Below are 17,299 nucleotides of genomic sequence, written 5' to 3'. Positions count from 1 at the left end.
GTCTCCAGGTCTGTTTGTGCTCCAGGATAGTGTGAGGTCATATCAAGTTAGGTCAGAGCTGCTATCAGTAGATAAAACAGCTGAGCGGCTCTAGAGAGGATGGGAGGAGGGAGGAGGGAAGTGGGCCACACAGCTTTTCACCTTCAAGGGCTATTTTCTAGATTTTTTACAGCTTTTTTTCTCTAATTTAGTCACCCTAATTTGGGACATCCTACAAGGGTAAAAACGGCAATAACTTTTGAACAAATTATGATAGAGACATGAGGTTTGAACAATTGGTTTTCTCAGAGGAGTATCAACACAATTGGTCAAAAGATGCGTTTTTGATTGGACACCCTAAACCAGTGGTTACCAAACGGTCGATCACAATCGACTGGTTGATCTCCAAGGCATTCCTAGTCAATCACCAAACATTTCTGTAAAAAAAACAGCAATAAAGCCTTACGTTCCCCATTTTTGTATTCCTTTTGCGCTGTAGGCATCAGATGCACTTGATTCAGCAGTCCTAATGACGGGAAGGCAAAGTGTTCCCATTTTGGACCCTTCATGTGTCTGAAGGTAGAACTCCGCTTACCCAGCAGGTCCAGAGAGGAAATCAAGAGCACCTACAGGCCTACCGCTGGCCAATAAGATAGTTCAGATCACTGTGCCTGCACAGTTTCCTCGAGCCATAGACTGTAAAAAACATCTTGAACGCACAGCAACGTTGATACTGTGAGAATTCAAAACTGTTAAAACTATGACTAAAGAGAGACTCAACAAATACAGCATGTTTAAGTTGTTATTCAGCACTGTCAAGATGTGTGTTCTCCCTACACCCACTCATGCTACAACCAGCACTGCAGCTGCAATGAATGAGAATAGCAAAGTGTTCCGATAATCATTGTATTTTTATTATAATAGCGGCTTGTCTTTTTTTAATATCGCCCTAAACTAACTCACTTTACTGGTGCTGTTTTTCTACACATGGTGCTTTGCTGTCCAGTGAGTGTCACAACGCTACAGACCGGATCAAGGTGCGTGTGTGGGATGAGGATGATGACATCAAGTCTCGCATGAAACAACACTTCAAACGAGAGTCGGACGACTTCCTGGGTCAGACCATCATCGAGGTCCGCATGCTCAGCGGGGAGATGGATGTGTGGTACAACCTGGGTATGTTCCAGATCATACTGCTTCCATGTTCCAGATAAAACTGGTTCTATGTTCTAGATAAGACTGGTTCTATGTTCTAGAGAATCATATTTCTATGTTCTAGATAATAATGATTATATATTCCAGATCAGACTGCTTCCATGTTCTAGAGAATACTGGTTCTATGTTCTAGATAAGACTGGTTCTATGTTCTAGAGAATCATATTTCTATGTTCTAGATAATAATGATTATATATTCCAGATCAGACTGCTTCCATGTTCTAGAGAATACTGGTTCTATGTTCCAGATCATACTGCTTCCATGTTCTAGATAAGACTGGTTCTATGCTCCAGGTCATACTGCTTCCATGTTCAAGATAAGACTGGTTCTATGTTCTAGATTAGACTGGTTCTATGTTCTCTATAAAACTGGTTATATGTTGTAGATTAGACTGGTTATATGTTCTAGATAATAATGATTATATGTTCCAGATCCAGCTGCTTCCATGTTCTAGATTAGACTGTTTCTATATTCTAGTTAAGTTTGGTTCTATGTTCTAGATAAAACCGGTACCATTTTCTGGATAAGAGGACTGATGCATCTGGTTCTGTGTTCTAGATAAGAGAACTGATAAGTCTGGTTCTGTGTTCTAGATAAGAGAACTGATAAGTCTGGTTCTGTGTTCTAGATAAGAGAACTGATAAGTCTGTTTCTGTGTTCTAGATAAGAGAACTGATAAGTCGATGGTGTCGGGAGCCATCAGATTGAAGCTCAACGTGGAGATGAAGGGAGAGGAGAAAGTAGCTCCGCCCCACGGCCAGTACACCTGTTTACATGAGGTTAGACATCTATACTCACTAACTGGTCTGAAGGATTTCTCCACTCTATGGAAACTGTTCCAGGAACTGTCTCGCTCTCCTCCTCTTCTCTCATGTTATTCTCTTCATCCTGTCTTTCTCTCTTCCTTTACAACCTGTTCCAGGAACTGTCTCCCTCTCCTCCTCTTCTCTCATGTTATTCTCCTCATCCTGTCTTTCTCTCTTCCTTTAGAACCTGTTCCACCACCTGACGGAGGTAAAGAACAGTGGAGCGGTGAAGATCCCAGAGGTGAAAGGAGAGGAGGCGTGGAAGGTCTACTATGACGACGTGTCCCAGGAGATAGTGGACGAGTTCGCCATGAGATACGGAGTAGAGTCCATCTACCAGGCCATGACGTAAGGACGCTCTCTTTCTCTTTCTCCCTCTTCTCTCCTCTTGGTTCTCTGAAGGCTTACTGCTGTGCTGATGTAATACAGGAAAGCATGGCTCTGTGTCCTCAGTGTTAAAACTATAGAATCAATGGATTCAATTTCTATGGTTCAGTGTGCATGTGTGAGAGAGGAAGCGCCTGGCTGCGTGTGTGTGTGTGTGTGTGTGTGTGTGTGTGTGTGTGTGTGTGTGTGTGTGTGTGTGTGTGCTTGTGCGCTGCCCGCTCTAAAGCCACCATGGGAATTCACAGGAAGTCATCATGGTTCTCAGTGTTCTCTCTCCACGCTCGCCTCCCGCAAGTGCTTCTGGGTAATCTGGAGGCTGAGAGCACAGTAATTAGTTATGCTCCCCAATGTGAGCATCTGTGTGTGTCTCTCTCTCTCCGTCTCTCTACCCCTCTCCCTCATCTTTTTTTTGTCTCTCTCGCTGTGTTTTGAAAGGCTATTTAATAAATAATTGATATGGCTGTCCTTCCAAATAAATGGGATGCTCATTTTTGAAAACCTTTGAAATGCACCTCAAGTTAACCTTTCCTTCTATCAGTATTAAACTATCTCATATAAAGGCCGTGTCCCAAACGCCACCCTATTCCCCAATAGCCCCATGGGCCCTGGTCGAAAGTAGTGCACTATAAAGTAGTGCACAGTCAATGCCTGACTGTAGAGCAGAATAGATACCTGTTAAGAGGCAGCCTTCTCCTTCTCTCTCACTATTCCCATGACCTACTTAGGTTTAGTTTAATGGATTCAGCTCAGAGAGAGAGGGAGGGAGGGAGAGAGAGAGAGAGAGAGGGGGAGGAAGAGAGAGAGAGGGGGCGGGGAGCGGGAGATAGAGGAGAGAAAGAGAGAGAGAGTGGGAAAGAGAGATAAAGAGAGGGCAAGAGGGGGGAGATAGAGAGAGAAAGAGTGGGAGGTAGAGAGAGCAAGAGAGAGGGGGGAGAGAGCGAGAGAGATGAACCTAGAGAAGAGTCCCCTAAGCAAGCTGGTCCTGGGACTCTGTTCACAAACACAAACAGACCCCACATAGCCCCAGGACAGCAACACAGTTAGTCCAAACCAAATCATGAGAAAACAAAAATATAATTACTTGACACATTGGAAAGAATTAACAAAGAAACAGAGCAAACTAGAATGCTATTTGGTCCTGAACAGAGAGTACACAGTGGCAGAATACCTGACCACTGTGACTGACTGACCCAAAATTAAGGAAAGCTTTGACTATGTACTGACTCAGTGAACATAGCCTTGCTATTGAGAAAGGCCGCCGTAGGAAGACCTGGCTCTCAAGAGAAGAAAGTCTATGTGCACACTGCCCACAAAATGAAGTAGAAACTGAGCTGCACTTCCTAACCTCCTGCCCAATGTATGACCATATTAGAGACACATATTTCCCTCAGATTACACAGATCCACAAAGAATTAAAAAACAAATCCAATTTTGATAAACACCCATATCTATTGGGTGAAATACCACAGTGTACCATCACAGCAGCAAGATTTGTGACCTGTTGCCACAAGAAAAGGTCAACTAGTGAAGAACAAACACCATTGTAAATACAACCCATATTTATGTTTATTTATTTTCCCTTTTGTACTTTAACTATTTGCACATTGCTACCACAATGTATATAGACATTATATGACATTTGAAATGCCTTTATTCTTTTGGATCTTTTGTCAGTGTAATGTTTACTGTCAATTTTTTATTGTTTATTTCACTATTGTTGATTATCTATTTCACCTGCTTTAGCAATGTAAACATATGTTTCCCATTCCAATAATGCCCTTTGAATTGAATTGAATATAATTGAGTTGAGTGAGAGAGGGGAGAGAGGAGAGTCGACCCTGAAGGCCTTCTACACCAGCTCAGCAGACAGACCTTCTGATCCAAATAGACCTTCTATAATGGATGGACCATCTAAACCACATATCCCAGCGGTGGCCGTCCCTTCGTTTGGGAAGCTATACCCTTCTGGAGGATTTTGCTTCAACCCTACAACAACTAATTCTACTAATCAGTTGCTCCTGAGGACGTTGATTAGCTGAATCTGGTGTTTTACAAGTTTCAAGAAATCAGAACTATGTTGCGTAGCATTGACGTTTCGTAGAAGTCTGGGATTAGCTGAATCAGATGTTTTTGAAGTTTCATCAACTCAGGCCTATAGGCATGGACATGATGTGTTCAGAGTGTGTATGTGTCTCTCTGTGTATATTGGTATTGGAGTGTTACAGTGAACATGGTATTGGAGTGTTGCAGTGAACATGGTACTGGAGTGTTGCAGTGAACATGGTATTGGAGTGTTACAGTGAACATGGTATTGGAGTGTTACAGTGAACATGGTATTGGAGTGTTGCAGTGAACATGGTATTGGAGTGTTGCAGTGAACATGGTATTGGAGTGTTACAGTGAACATGGTATTGGAGTGTTGCAGTGAACATGGTACTGGAGTGTTACAGTGAACATGGTATTGGAGTGTTGCAGTGAACATGGTACTGGAGTGTTACAGTGAACATGGTACTGGAGTGTTACAGTGAACATGGTACTGGAGTGTTACAGTGAACATGGTATTGGAGTGTTGCAGTGAACATGGTATTGGAGTGTTGCAGTGAACATGGTATTGGAATGTTACATTGAACATGGTATTGGAGTGTTGCAGTGAACATGGTATTGGAGTGTTGCAGTGAACATGGTAATTGAGTGTTACAGTGAACATGGTATTGGAGTGTTGCAGTGAACATGGTACTGGAGTGTTGCAGTGAACATGGTACTGGAGTGTTACAGTGAACATGGTACTGGAGTGTTACAGTGAACATGGTACTGGAGTGTTACAGTGAACATGGTATTGGAGTGTTGCAGTGAACATGGTATTGGAGTGTTGCAGTGAACATGGTATTGGAGTGTTACAGTGAACATGGTATTGCAGTGTTACAGTGAACATGGTATTGGAGTGTTACAGTGAACATGGTACTGGAGTGTTACAGTGAACATGGTATTGGAGTGTTGCAGTGAACATGGTACTGGAGTGTTGCAGTGAACATGGTATTGGAGTGTTGCAGTGAACATGGTATTGGAGTGTTACAGTGAACATGGTATTGCAGTGTTACAGTGAACATGGTATTGGAGTGTTACAGTGAACATGGTACTGGAGTGTTACAGTGAACATGGTATTGGAGTGTTGCAGTGAACATGGTACTGGAGTGTTGCAGTGAACATGGCACTGGAGTGTTGCAGTGAACATGGTATTGGAGTGTTACATTGAACATGGTATTGGAGTGTTACAGTGAACATGGTACTGGAGTGTTGCAGTGAACATGGTATTGGAGTGTTACATTGAACATGGTATTGGAGTGTTACAGTGAACATGGTATTGGAGTGTTGCAGTGAACATAGTACTGGAGTGTTACAGTGAACATGGTATTGGAGTGTTACAGTGAATAGCAGCCCAGTTGTTTGAGACACAGAGCGGGACACCTTGGCTGTCAGAACTTTGTGTGCGTGCATGTGTGTGTGTGGGGGGCTCAGCCTAGTCACCTGTCTCTTGTTGCTGGTATTTGGAGCAGCTCCTAAGATCAATGGAGTGAGGGGCGGCATGTTTGTTTGTGTGTGTGTATCGGTTTTAAAGGAACATTACAATTCCATTCAGAGTTTTCTAATCTTCCTGTTATTGACCTTCTAGCTGGTTCCACTCTGCTGGGAATCACATGACATTACAACAAGCAGAATGTGAATGAGTTCTGTATTCTCTCTCTCTCCCTCTCTCTCTCTCTCTCTCTCTCTCTCTCTCTCTCTCTCTCTCTCTCTCTCTCTCTCTCTCTCTCTCTCTCTCTCTCTCTCTCTCTCTGACTCTTTCATTTAATCTCCTCTAATATCTTTCCTCTACTAGTTGAATAATCACCTCATTCTCATGATTAAAGGAAAGTTACTTCTTAAATCACACTTCAAAGAATAGTTTGTGTTTCGGTATTTTAATATCTTTCGCTCTCTCTCTCTCCCTTTCTCCCCACACACCCCCCTCTCTCTCCTTCCCTCCCTCTCTCCCCCTCTCGTTCCCTCCCTCTCTCTCCCTCGCTTCCTCTCTCTGTCCTGCCCTCCCTCCCCTCACCTCTCTCCCCCCAGGCATTTCTCCTGTCTGTCCTCTAAGTACATGTGTCCGGGGGTTCCAGCGGTGATGAGTAACCTGCTAGCCAACATCAATGCCTACTTTGCCCACACCACCACCGTCTCAACCAACATCTCTGCCTCCGACCGCTTCGCTGCATCCAACTTTGGGGTGAGAACACACACGCACGCGCACACGCACACACTCACCTACACACACCTCTCACCTACACACACCTCTCACCTACACACACACTCACCTACACACACCTCTCACCTACACACACACTCACCTACACACACACTCACCTACACACACACTCACCTACACACACACTCATCTACACACACACTCACCTACACACACCTCTCACCTACACACACACTCACCTACACACGCACGCGCACGCGCACACACTCACCTACACACACCTCTCACCTACACACACACTCACCTACACACACACTCACCTACACACACTCACCTACACACACTCACCTACACACACACTCACCTACACACACCTCTCACCTACACACACACTCACCTACACACACACTCATCTACACACACACTCACCTACATACACTTCTCACCTACACACACACTAACCTACACACACCTCTCATCTACACACACCTCTCATCTACACACACACTCACCTACACACACCTCTCACCTACACACACACTCACCTACACACACACTCATCTACACACACACTCACCTACATACACTTCTCACCTACACACACACTAACCTACACACACCTCTCATCTACACACACACTCACTTACACACACACTCATCTACTCACACACTCACCTACACACACACTCATCTACACACACACTCATCTACGCACACACTCACCTACACACACTTCTCACCTACACACACACACTCACCTACACACACTTCTCACCTACACACACACACTCACCTACACACACTTCTCAGCTACACACCCACTCACCTACACACACCTCTCACCTACACACACACTCACCTACACACACTTCTCAACTACATTGTTTATGGGCATTTGAAAACATCTCACTGAAATCATGAATATTGATCAGTACTGTTATGTTTTTGGTTTCCTCGTCTACACAATATATTCTGCCCTTTCAAATACCCCCCAAAACAAATGTATTAAATTAGAAGTTCAAAGTTAAGTTGAACTCACAGTGTGATTGCTTTACTAATGGAGAAATCTATATATCTGTTTTTCTCACAGAGAGAGAAATTTGTCAAACTTCTAGATCAGCTGCACAACTCTCTGAGGATTGATCTGTCCAAGTACCGGGTTTGTACTCTGTGTGTGTGTGTGTGTGTGTGTGTGTGTGTGTGTGTGTGTGTGTGTGTGTGTGTGTGTGTGTGTGTGTATTGTAGAGTGCTGTAAAACAGCAGGTGTCTGTGTATAATAGGATGATCTGTTCAGGGGTTGTACCTAGAGATGAATGGTTGTAATGATTTCTATCTCCATGAGTCCTGTTCACTAGTCCTGTTCACTAGTCCTGTTCACTAGTCCTGTCCACTAGTCCTGTGCACTAGTCCTGTCCATTACACTTGTACACTAGTCCTGTCCACTAGTCCTGTTCACTAGTCCTGTTCACTAGTCCTGTTCACTAGTCCTGTCCATTACACTTGTACACTAGTCCTGTTCACTAGTCCTGTCCATTACACTTGTACACTAGTCCTGTTCACTAGTCCTGTTCACTAGTCCTGTCCACTAGTCCTGTGCACTAGTCCTGTGCACTAGTCCTGTTCACTAGTCCTGTTCACTAGTCCTGTCCACTAGTCCTGTGCACTAGTCCTGTTCACTAGTCCTGTCCCACTGTGTGATTATAGAGGTAAAGACTGAGAGCAGGGCAGGTTTTTCACTGTGTGATTATAGAGGTAAAGACAGAGAGCGGGGCAGGTTTTTCACTGTGTGATTATAGAGGTAAAGACAGAGAGCGGGGCAGGTTTTTCACTGTGTGATTATAGAGACAAAGACAGAGAGCGGGGCAGGTTTTTCCCTGTGTGATTATAGAGGTAAAGACAGAGAGCGGGGCAGGTTTTTCACTGTGTGATTATAGAGGTAAAGACAGAGAGCGGGGCAGGTTTTTCACTGTGTGATTATAGAGGTAAAGACAGAGAGCGGGGCAGGTTTTTCACTGTGTGATTATAGAGGTAAAGACAGAGAGCGGGGCAGGTTTTTCACTGTGTGATTATAGAGGTAAAGACAGAGAGCGGGGCAGGTTTTTCACTGTGTGATTATAGAGACAAAGACAGAGAGCGGGGCAGGTTTTTCACTGTGTGATTATAGAGGTAAAGACAGAGAGCGGGGCAGGTTTTTCACTGTGTGATTATAGAGGTAAAGACAGAGAGCGGGGCAGGTCTTTCACTGTGTGATTATAGAGGTAAAGACAGAGAGCGGGGCAGGTTTTTCACTGTGTGATTATAGAGGTAAAGACAGAGAGCGGGGCAGGTTTTTCACTGTGTGATTATAGAGGTAAAGACAGAGAGCGGGGCAGGTTTTTCACTGTGTGATTATAGAGGTAAAGACAGAGAGCGGGGCAGGTTTTTCACTGTGTGATTATAGAGGTAAAGACAGAGAGCTGGGCAGGTTTTTCACTGTGTGATTATAGAGGTAAAGACAGAGAGCGGGGCAGGTTTTTCACTGTGTGATTATAGAGGTAAAGACAGAGAGCGGGGCAGGTTTTTCACTGTGTGATTATAGAGGTAAAGACAGAGAGCGGGGCAGGTTTTTCACTGTGTGATTATAGAGGTAAAGACAGAGAGCGGGGCAGGTTTTTCACTGTGTGATTATAGAGGTAAAGACAGAGAGCGGGGCAGGTTTTTCACTGTGTGATTATAGAGGTAAAGACAGAGAGCGGGGCAGGTTTTTCACTGTGCTTGTCTTTTCAGATTGCTGGTGTCGTGTTATTCACACTCTGATTGAAAGCAGTCAGGAAATGTCACATTGTTTCTGACTGCTGCCGCTCCCCTTCTGCTCCCACATCAATTCACAGAAACACACACACACACACACCCCTTGTTGTAGTACAGTAATGAGATTCAGATCAGGCCATTCAGTCTCTCCGCTCACTCGGCGTATGGATTTCTCCGTAATGATATTCTGAAGCAGATTGAGTTTGCTTTTTTCTAAAACTGAGGGATGAATGGACAGAGAGAGTATCCCCCACTCTTTTAAACGTATTCGTCAGGGGAGTCAGAATATGCAGCGACACAGTGTAACAGCTGATTTGTCCCTCTGTGATGTCCCCTGTTGTCACGTCGTGTGTGTAGGTGGCAGGGAAGTCAGGCGCAGGAGAAACAAACTTGGTGTAACTGGAGTAGTTTAATAAAGTAAAAACAAACTCCAAAACCAAAGTACATAATAAAATAAACATGGGTATAATAACCCGTCGCGCACCAATCCAACAACACGAGCACATAACAAACAATCTCTGACAAGGACATGAGGGGAAACAGAGGGTTAAATACACAACATGTAATGAATGGGATTGGAACCAGGTGTGTAGGAAGACAAGACAAAACCAATGGAAAAGGAAAAATGGATCAATAATGGCTAGAAGACCGGTGACGTGGACCGCCGAGCACCGCCCGAACAAGGAGGGGCATCGACTTCCGGTGCGAACACCGGGGCCTCACTGCGGTGACGGTCTACGCCAAATTTCTGGCGCAGTACGGAGCGCTGAAGGTGGACGTGGGCGGCGTCCCATATTTCCTCCGCGCGCCGGAAACAGTCGTCCACCGCAGGAGCCTCGGTCTGACTCTGATGCCAAGGGGCCAGAACCAGCTGATACCCTAACACACACTGAAAGGGAGAGAGGTTAGTGGAGGAGTGGCGGAGCGAGTTCTGGGCTATATCTGCCCAGGGCGCAAACGCCGCCCACTCCGCCCATGCCCACTCCTATCCTGGCAATAAGACCTCAGAAACCTACCCACATCCTGGTTAACTCTCTCCACCTGCCCGTTACTCTCGGGGTGAAAACCTGAGGTAAGGCTGACGGAGACCCCCAGACATTCCATGAACGCCTTCCAGACCCTTGACGTGAACTGGGGACCCCAAAATAAATGTAATGGTGATACATTACCATTCACTACTTCTAGGATGTCTATTTAGGCTACATGTTGAAGTAGACATTGAGGGATATAAGTTGTCTATTTAGGGTAGACATTCAGGCATATGTATATTTAGGGTGAACTGGGGATATAGGTTGTCTATTTAGGGTAAACGTTCAGGCATATGTATATTTAGGGTGAACTGAGGGATATAGGATTTTGATTTGGTCTTCGTCCCTGTGCCTTTACACGGCACGCCGTAATTTGGGTACAATGAAAAACCCTATTATTCATTCCTGTGTCTGTCTCCCGAATCTCGTCATACCAACGTGACAGAATAATGGACCATTAAGGGAGACAGCAGGAATGGCCCGTCCGACGACGCTGCGACTGGTCCGTCTGACGACGCCACTTCAGCAGCCACAACTGGCCCTTCTGACGACGCCACTTCAGCAGCCACAACTGGCCCGTCTGATGACGCCACTTCAGCAGCCACAACTGGCCCGTCTGACGACGCCACTTCAGCAGCCACAACTGGCCCGTCTGACGACGCCATTTCAGCAGCCACAACTGGCCCGTCTGACGACGCCACTTCAGCAGCCACAACTGGCCCGTCTGACGACGCCACTTCAGCAGCCACAACTGGCCCGTCTGACGACGGCACTTCAGCAGCCACAACTGGCCCGTCTGACGACGCCACTTCAGCAGCCACAACTGGCCCTGCTGACGACGCCACTTCAGCAGCCACAACTGGCCCGTCTGACGACGCCACTTCAGCAGCCACAACTGGCCCGTCTGACGACGCCACTTCAGCAGCCACAACTGGCCCCTTCTGACGACGCCACTTCAGCAGCCACAACTTCGGGGTGCGACGACGACGGAACTTCGGCAGCTGCATCGGGTCCTGATCAACCTGCACTGCGTTCCTGTGATCTTCCTCTAGGCCCAGAGTCGTTGCGCTGCTGGTGCATCGGTGTGTGGGGGGGGGGGGGGTACTGTCACGGATCCCTCCGGAACTTTCATTATGGACACCTGTTCCCTATTCCCACTGATTAGGACTTGTATAAGTGTGCCCTTTGGTTTCCATTGGGCTGTCCATTATTGTTATTATGTCCGTTGGTGTGTGTGAGTACCTGTGCTGTGTGTTTTGGCTTTCGTACCATTGTGGATTGCGCAGATGATTACGGGTTTTGTCCCGTGTGTTCATCATTGTGCGCGTGTGTTATTTATTTGAGGTACTCCTCTCTCTTTTGGTTGGGTTTCAACCTTGTGTTTTTGTATAGTGTTTGTTTGGTCTTCCATCAACCATCCCCATAAAAAACCCTATTACGCATTGCTGCGTCTGTCTCCCGAATCTCTTCATACCAACTTGACACATGGTAGAGGCTGAGGGATCTGGAATGTTCATTTAGGTTTCTATGGTGATGGTTTATGGTAGATACTGAGGGATATAGAATGTCTGTTTAGGTTTATATGGTGATGATTTATGGTAGATACTGAGGGATATAGGATGTCTGTTTAGGTTTCTATGGTGATGGTTTATGGTAGATACTGAGGGATATAGAATGTCTGTTTAGGTTTATATGGTGATGATTTATGGTAGATACTGAGGGATATAGGATGTCTGTTTAGGTTTCTATGGTGATGGTTTATGGTAGATACTGAGGGATATAGAATGTCTGTTTAGGTTTCTATGGTGATGGTTTATGGTAGATACTGAGGGATATAGGATGTCTGTTTAGGTAGGATGTTGTTTCAGGGTAGACGTTGAGGTATATAAGATGTCTGTTTAGGGTAGACGTTGAGGTACTGTATATGGGATGTATTTTTAGAGTATGGATATTTTATATTAGTTTAGGGTGGATATGTAAGATGTTGTTCTAAGTAAGGACAATAAAGCTGCAAACACAATACACAGTTGAATGTTTGTTTAGTGAATGAGTTTTGTCGGTGATCAGTGACTGAGCGGAATTGATGCTTTCATACATGGTCTTTGAGTCCATGATCTTTCTGGGTTACTTTTGTGATTGACAGAGAGTTTCTGTGCGTCCCATCTTGCACCATACTCCCTATGTAGTGCACTACTTTTAATGAGAGCCTTATGGGTCCTGGTCAAAAGTAGTGCACTACATAGGGAATAGGGTGCTTTTGGGGATGCGCTCTTCTGTTCATTTAGAGTTCATGTTGACTTTAAGTAACGGACTCAGTAAAGAATCCACTGACATTTCCTCACCAGCCTACTCTAAACCATCACTGGCAGTACAGCAAAACCTATTGAGCCCCGAGCAGGCAAAAAACAGAACAGTTCCTCCTCAGATCAGAGCACACAGATTTCAGGCCCTTTTTAGACTCTGTCAAACACTGAGTAGTTATTGGTCTAATGGTTAGGGTTAGAGTTCATTAGGTTTGATCTCAAAGTTACTTGGGAGGTGTGTGTGCGTGCGTGGGTGCGTGCGTGTGTGTGCGCGCGTGGGTGGGTGCGTGCGTGCGTGTGTGTGCGCGCGTGGGTGTGTGTGTGTGCGCGCATGGGTGTGTGTGTGTGTGTGTGTGTGTGTGTGTGTGTGTGTGTGTGTGTGTGTGTGTGCGTGCGTGCGTGCGTGCGTGCGTGCGTGCGTGTGTGTGTGGGTGCGTGCCAGTCTGTGGTAAAGAGAAGGGAGGGTGGGGGGCAGTAATGTATAGTTCACCAAGCACCTTTTCTCAGCCTATCAGGGTGCACGTGTGTGTTGAAAGCTCTCCTGTCACGGTGCTCTGAGCATGAATGGGAGGTTTCCATCACACAGGGCCATGGGGCTTTAGCACTAAACGACCAGACATCAAACTCGTTTAGTGATGATGGCTAGATGTGTCCCATCATCAATATCAATGTGTGAATGAATTATGAGACTGCGTGGGATACAGTGTTGTGAGACGAGTGGCCTTCAGCACCTGATCCCACCTTGAGGGCCGTACCCCACCTAGTTATAATACTGTATGTTTCCAGGGGGGGAATAGACTGCCACTGGCTGCTGTTTCCCTTTGTGAATCTGTCGGCTAGTGTTAGTTAGTTAGTTAGTTAATAACAGATTTTTATAGCTATTTCTTGTTGTCTATGACCCTCGTTTCATTATCCTAATACACACACTGTAGCACGTTGGGATTGTTTTTAGATGAAAAGCGCATTACAAATGAAGAGCTCTATTCAGTCTGTATGGATGAAGCGTTCCAGGTTGCGTGATAGAAATGTAAAGGTAATTTCCCATTGAGCCGACATATGCAGCGTTTACCATGAATATAGTCTCTGTTAACGCGAGAGCATTGCCTTCCAATTTCAATCATGCTGTAACACTTAACTTCAGTGATGCAGATTGAATAGAGCCTTAACTGTAGAGAGATGGACAATGAGAAGGGAGCAGTAGAGAGAGAACCAATCACTTAATTACTTTCTCCTGCAGGATAATTTCCCAGCTGGTAACCCAGAGCGTCTCCAGGATCTGAAGTCTACTGTGGATCTTCTCACCAGCATCACCTTCTTCAGGATGAAGGTATGTACACACTCTGTGTGTGTCTGTGTCTGTGTGTGTGTGTGTGTGTGTGTGTGTGTGTGTGTGTGTGTGTGTGTGTGTGTGTGTGTGTGTGTGTGTGTGTGTGTGTGTGTGACACTCCCAGTTTATTGTAGTAGAAGCATGCTTATCAATTAATTAGCAAATTGGTACATTTAATGCTTGCCTTTACAGTGATAGTCAATACTGATTATGGTTATAAACAGGCCTCCCACACAACACGCAGAAACTATATATATATATATATTTTTTTTTTTTTACAGTTGAAGTCGGAAGTTTACATACACTTAGGTTGGAGTCATTGAAACTCGTTTTTCAACCACTCCACAAATTTCTTATTAACAAACTATAGTATTGACAAGTCGGTCAGGACATCTACTTTGTGCATGACACAAGTAATTTTTCCAACAATTGTTTACAGACAGATTATTTCACTTATAATTCACTGTATCACAATTCCAGTGGGTCAGAAGTTTACATACACTAAGTTGACTGTGCCTTTAAACAGCTTGGAAAATTCCATAAAATGATGTCATGATTTTAGAAGCTTCTGATAGGCTAATTGACATCATTTGAGTCAATTGGAGGTGTACCTGTGGATGTATTTCAAGGCCTGCCTTCAAACTCAGTGCCTCTTTGCTTGACATCATGGGAAAATCAAAAGAAATCAGCCAAGACCTCAGAAAATAATGTGTAGACCTCCTCAAGTCTGGTTCATCCTTGGGAGCAATTTCCAAACGCCTGAAAGTACCACGTTCATCTGTAACAAACAATAGTATGCAAGTATAAACAAATCAAATCAAATCAAATTTATATAGCCCTTCGTATATCAGCTGAAATCTCAAGGTGCTGTACAGAAACTCAGCCTAAAACCCCAAACAGCAAGCAATGCATGTGAAAGAAGCACGGTGGCTAGAAAAAACTCCCTAGGAAAAACTCCCTAGAAAGGCCAAAAACCTAGGAAGAAACCTAGATAGGAACCAGGCTATGAGGGGTGGCCAGTCCTCTTCTGGCTGTGCCGGGTAGATATTATAACAGAACATGGTCAAGATGTTAAAATGTTCATAAATGACCAGCATGGTCAAATAATAATAATCATAGAAGTTGTCGAGGGTGCAACAAGCACGTCCGGTGAACAGGTCAGGGTTCCGTAGCCGCAGGCAGAACAGTTGAAACTGGAGCAGCAGCATGGCCAGGTGGACTGGGGACAGCAAGGAGTCATCATGCCAGGTAGTCCCGAGGCATGGTCCTAGGGCTCAGGTCCTCCGAGAGAAAGAAAGAAAGAAAGAAAGAGAGAAAGAGAGAATTAGAGAGAGCATATTTCAATTCACACAGGACACCGGATAAGACAAGAGAACACTCCAGATGTAACAGACTGACCCTAGCCCCCCGACACAAACTACTGCAGCATAAATACTGGAGGCTGAGACAGGAGGGATCAGAAGACACTGTAGCCCCATCCGATGATACCCCCGGACAGGGCCAAACAGGCAGGATATAACCCCACCCACTTTGCCAAAGCACAGCCCCCACACCACTAGAGGGATGTCTACAACCATCAACTTACCGTCCGAAGACAAGGCTGAGTATAGCCCACAAAAATCTCCGCCATGGCACAACCCAAGGGGGGGGGCGCCAACCCAGACAGGAAGACCACGTCAGTGACTCAACCCACTCAAGTGACGCACCCCTCCCATGGACGGCATGGAAGAACACCAGTAAGTCAGTGACTCAGCCCCTGTAATAGGGTTAGAGGCAGAGAATCCCAGTGGAAAGAGGGGAACCGGCAAGGCAGAGACAGCAAGGGCGGTTCGTTGCTCCAGCCTTTCCGTTCACCTTCACACTCCTGGGCCAGACTATACTTAATCATAGGACCTACTGAAGAGATAAGTCTTCAGTAAAGACTTAAAGGTTGAGACTGAGTCTGCGTCTCTCACATGGGTAGGCAGACCATTCTATAAAAATGGAGCTCTATAGGAGAAAGCCCTACCTCCAGCCGTTTGCTTAGAAATTCTAGGGACAATTAGGAGGCCTGCGTCTTGTGACCATAGCGTACGTGTAGGTATGTACGGCAGGACCAAATCGGAAAGATAGGTAGGAGCAAGCCCATGTAATGCTTTGTAGGTTAGCAGTAAAACCTTGAAATCAGCCCTTGCCTTAACAGGAAGCCAGTGTAGGGAGGCTAGCACTGGAGTAATATGATCAAACACCATGGGACCACGCAGACCTTCATACCGCTCAGGAAGGAGACACGTTCTGTCTCTTAGAGATGAACGTACTTTGGTACAAGAAGTGCAAATCAATCCCAGAACAACAGTAAAGGACCGTGTGAAGAAGCTGGAGGAAATGGGTACAAAAGTATCCATATCCACAGTAAAACGAGTCCTATATCGACATAACCTGAAAGGCCGCTCAGCAAGGAAGAAGCCACTGCTCGAAAAACCGCCATAAAAAAGCCAGACTACGGATTGCAACTGCACATGGGGACAAAGATCGTACTTTTTGGAGAAATGTCCTCTAGTCTGATGAAACAAAAATAGAACTGTTTGGCCATAATGACCATCGTTATGTTTGGAGGAAAAAGGGGGAAGCTTGCAAGCCGAAGAACACCATCCCAACCGTGAAGCACGGGGGTGGCAGCATCATGCTGTGGGGTTGCTTTGCTGCAGGAGGGACTGGTGCACTTAACAAAATAGATGGCAGCATGAGGAAGGACAATTATGTGGATATATTGAAGCAACATCTCAAGACACCAAGGCAACAAAGGAGTGGCTCAAGAAGAAGCACATTAAGGTCCTGGAGTGGCGTAGCCAGTCTCCAGACCCTAATCCCATAGAAAATCTGTGGAGGGAGCTGAAGGTTCGAGTTGCCAAACGTCATCCTCGAAACCTTAATGATCTGCAAAGAGGAGTGGGACAAAATCCCTCCTGAGATGTGTGCAACCCTGGTGGACAACTACAAGAATCTGACCTCTGTGATTGCCAACAAGGGTTTTGCCACCAAGTACTAAGTCATGTTTTGCAGAGGGGTCAAATACTTATTACCCTCATTAAAATTCAAATCATTTTATAACATTTTTGGATTTTGTTGTTGTTATTCTGTCTCTCACTGTTCAAATAAACCTACCATTAAAATTATAGACAGATAATTTCTTTGTAAGTGGGCAAACGTACAAAATCAGCAGGGGATCAAATACTTTTTC

At 45.3% G+C, this 17,299-nt stretch overlaps 1 protein-coding gene across 5 annotated transcripts in view; it reads left to right on the top strand.

Moving 5' to 3' along the window:
• LOC115166986 (protein unc-13 homolog C-like) overlaps positions 1-17,299 on the top strand; it is a 223,886-nt gene that overhangs the window by 54,995 nt on the left and 151,592 nt on the right. For all 5 annotated transcript variants that reach the window (XR_003870418.1, XM_029720976.1, XM_029720977.1 and 2 more), the window contains 6 exons: positions 986-1,155; positions 1,859-1,974; positions 2,186-2,349; positions 6,499-6,652; positions 7,722-7,790; positions 13,990-14,079. Coding sequence is in view for 4 of the 5 variants with exons in the window: in XM_029720976.1 (XP_029576836.1) it covers positions 986-1,155; positions 1,859-1,974; positions 2,186-2,349; positions 6,499-6,652; positions 7,722-7,790; positions 13,990-14,079 (763 nt within the window). In the remaining variant the exon portion in view is untranslated. The remainder of the gene's footprint in view (positions 1-985; positions 1,156-1,858; positions 1,975-2,185; positions 2,350-6,498; positions 6,653-7,721; positions 7,791-13,989; positions 14,080-17,299) is intronic.

The sequence above is a fragment of the Salmo trutta genome, chromosome 29 (assembly GCF_901001165.1).
Source record: "Salmo trutta chromosome 29, fSalTru1.1, whole genome shotgun sequence".
Classification (NCBI taxonomy): domain Eukaryota; kingdom Metazoa; phylum Chordata; class Actinopteri; order Salmoniformes; family Salmonidae; genus Salmo; species Salmo trutta.
Note: the sequence above shows the minus strand (reverse complement) of the source record. Positions and strands in the feature narration are given on the sequence as shown.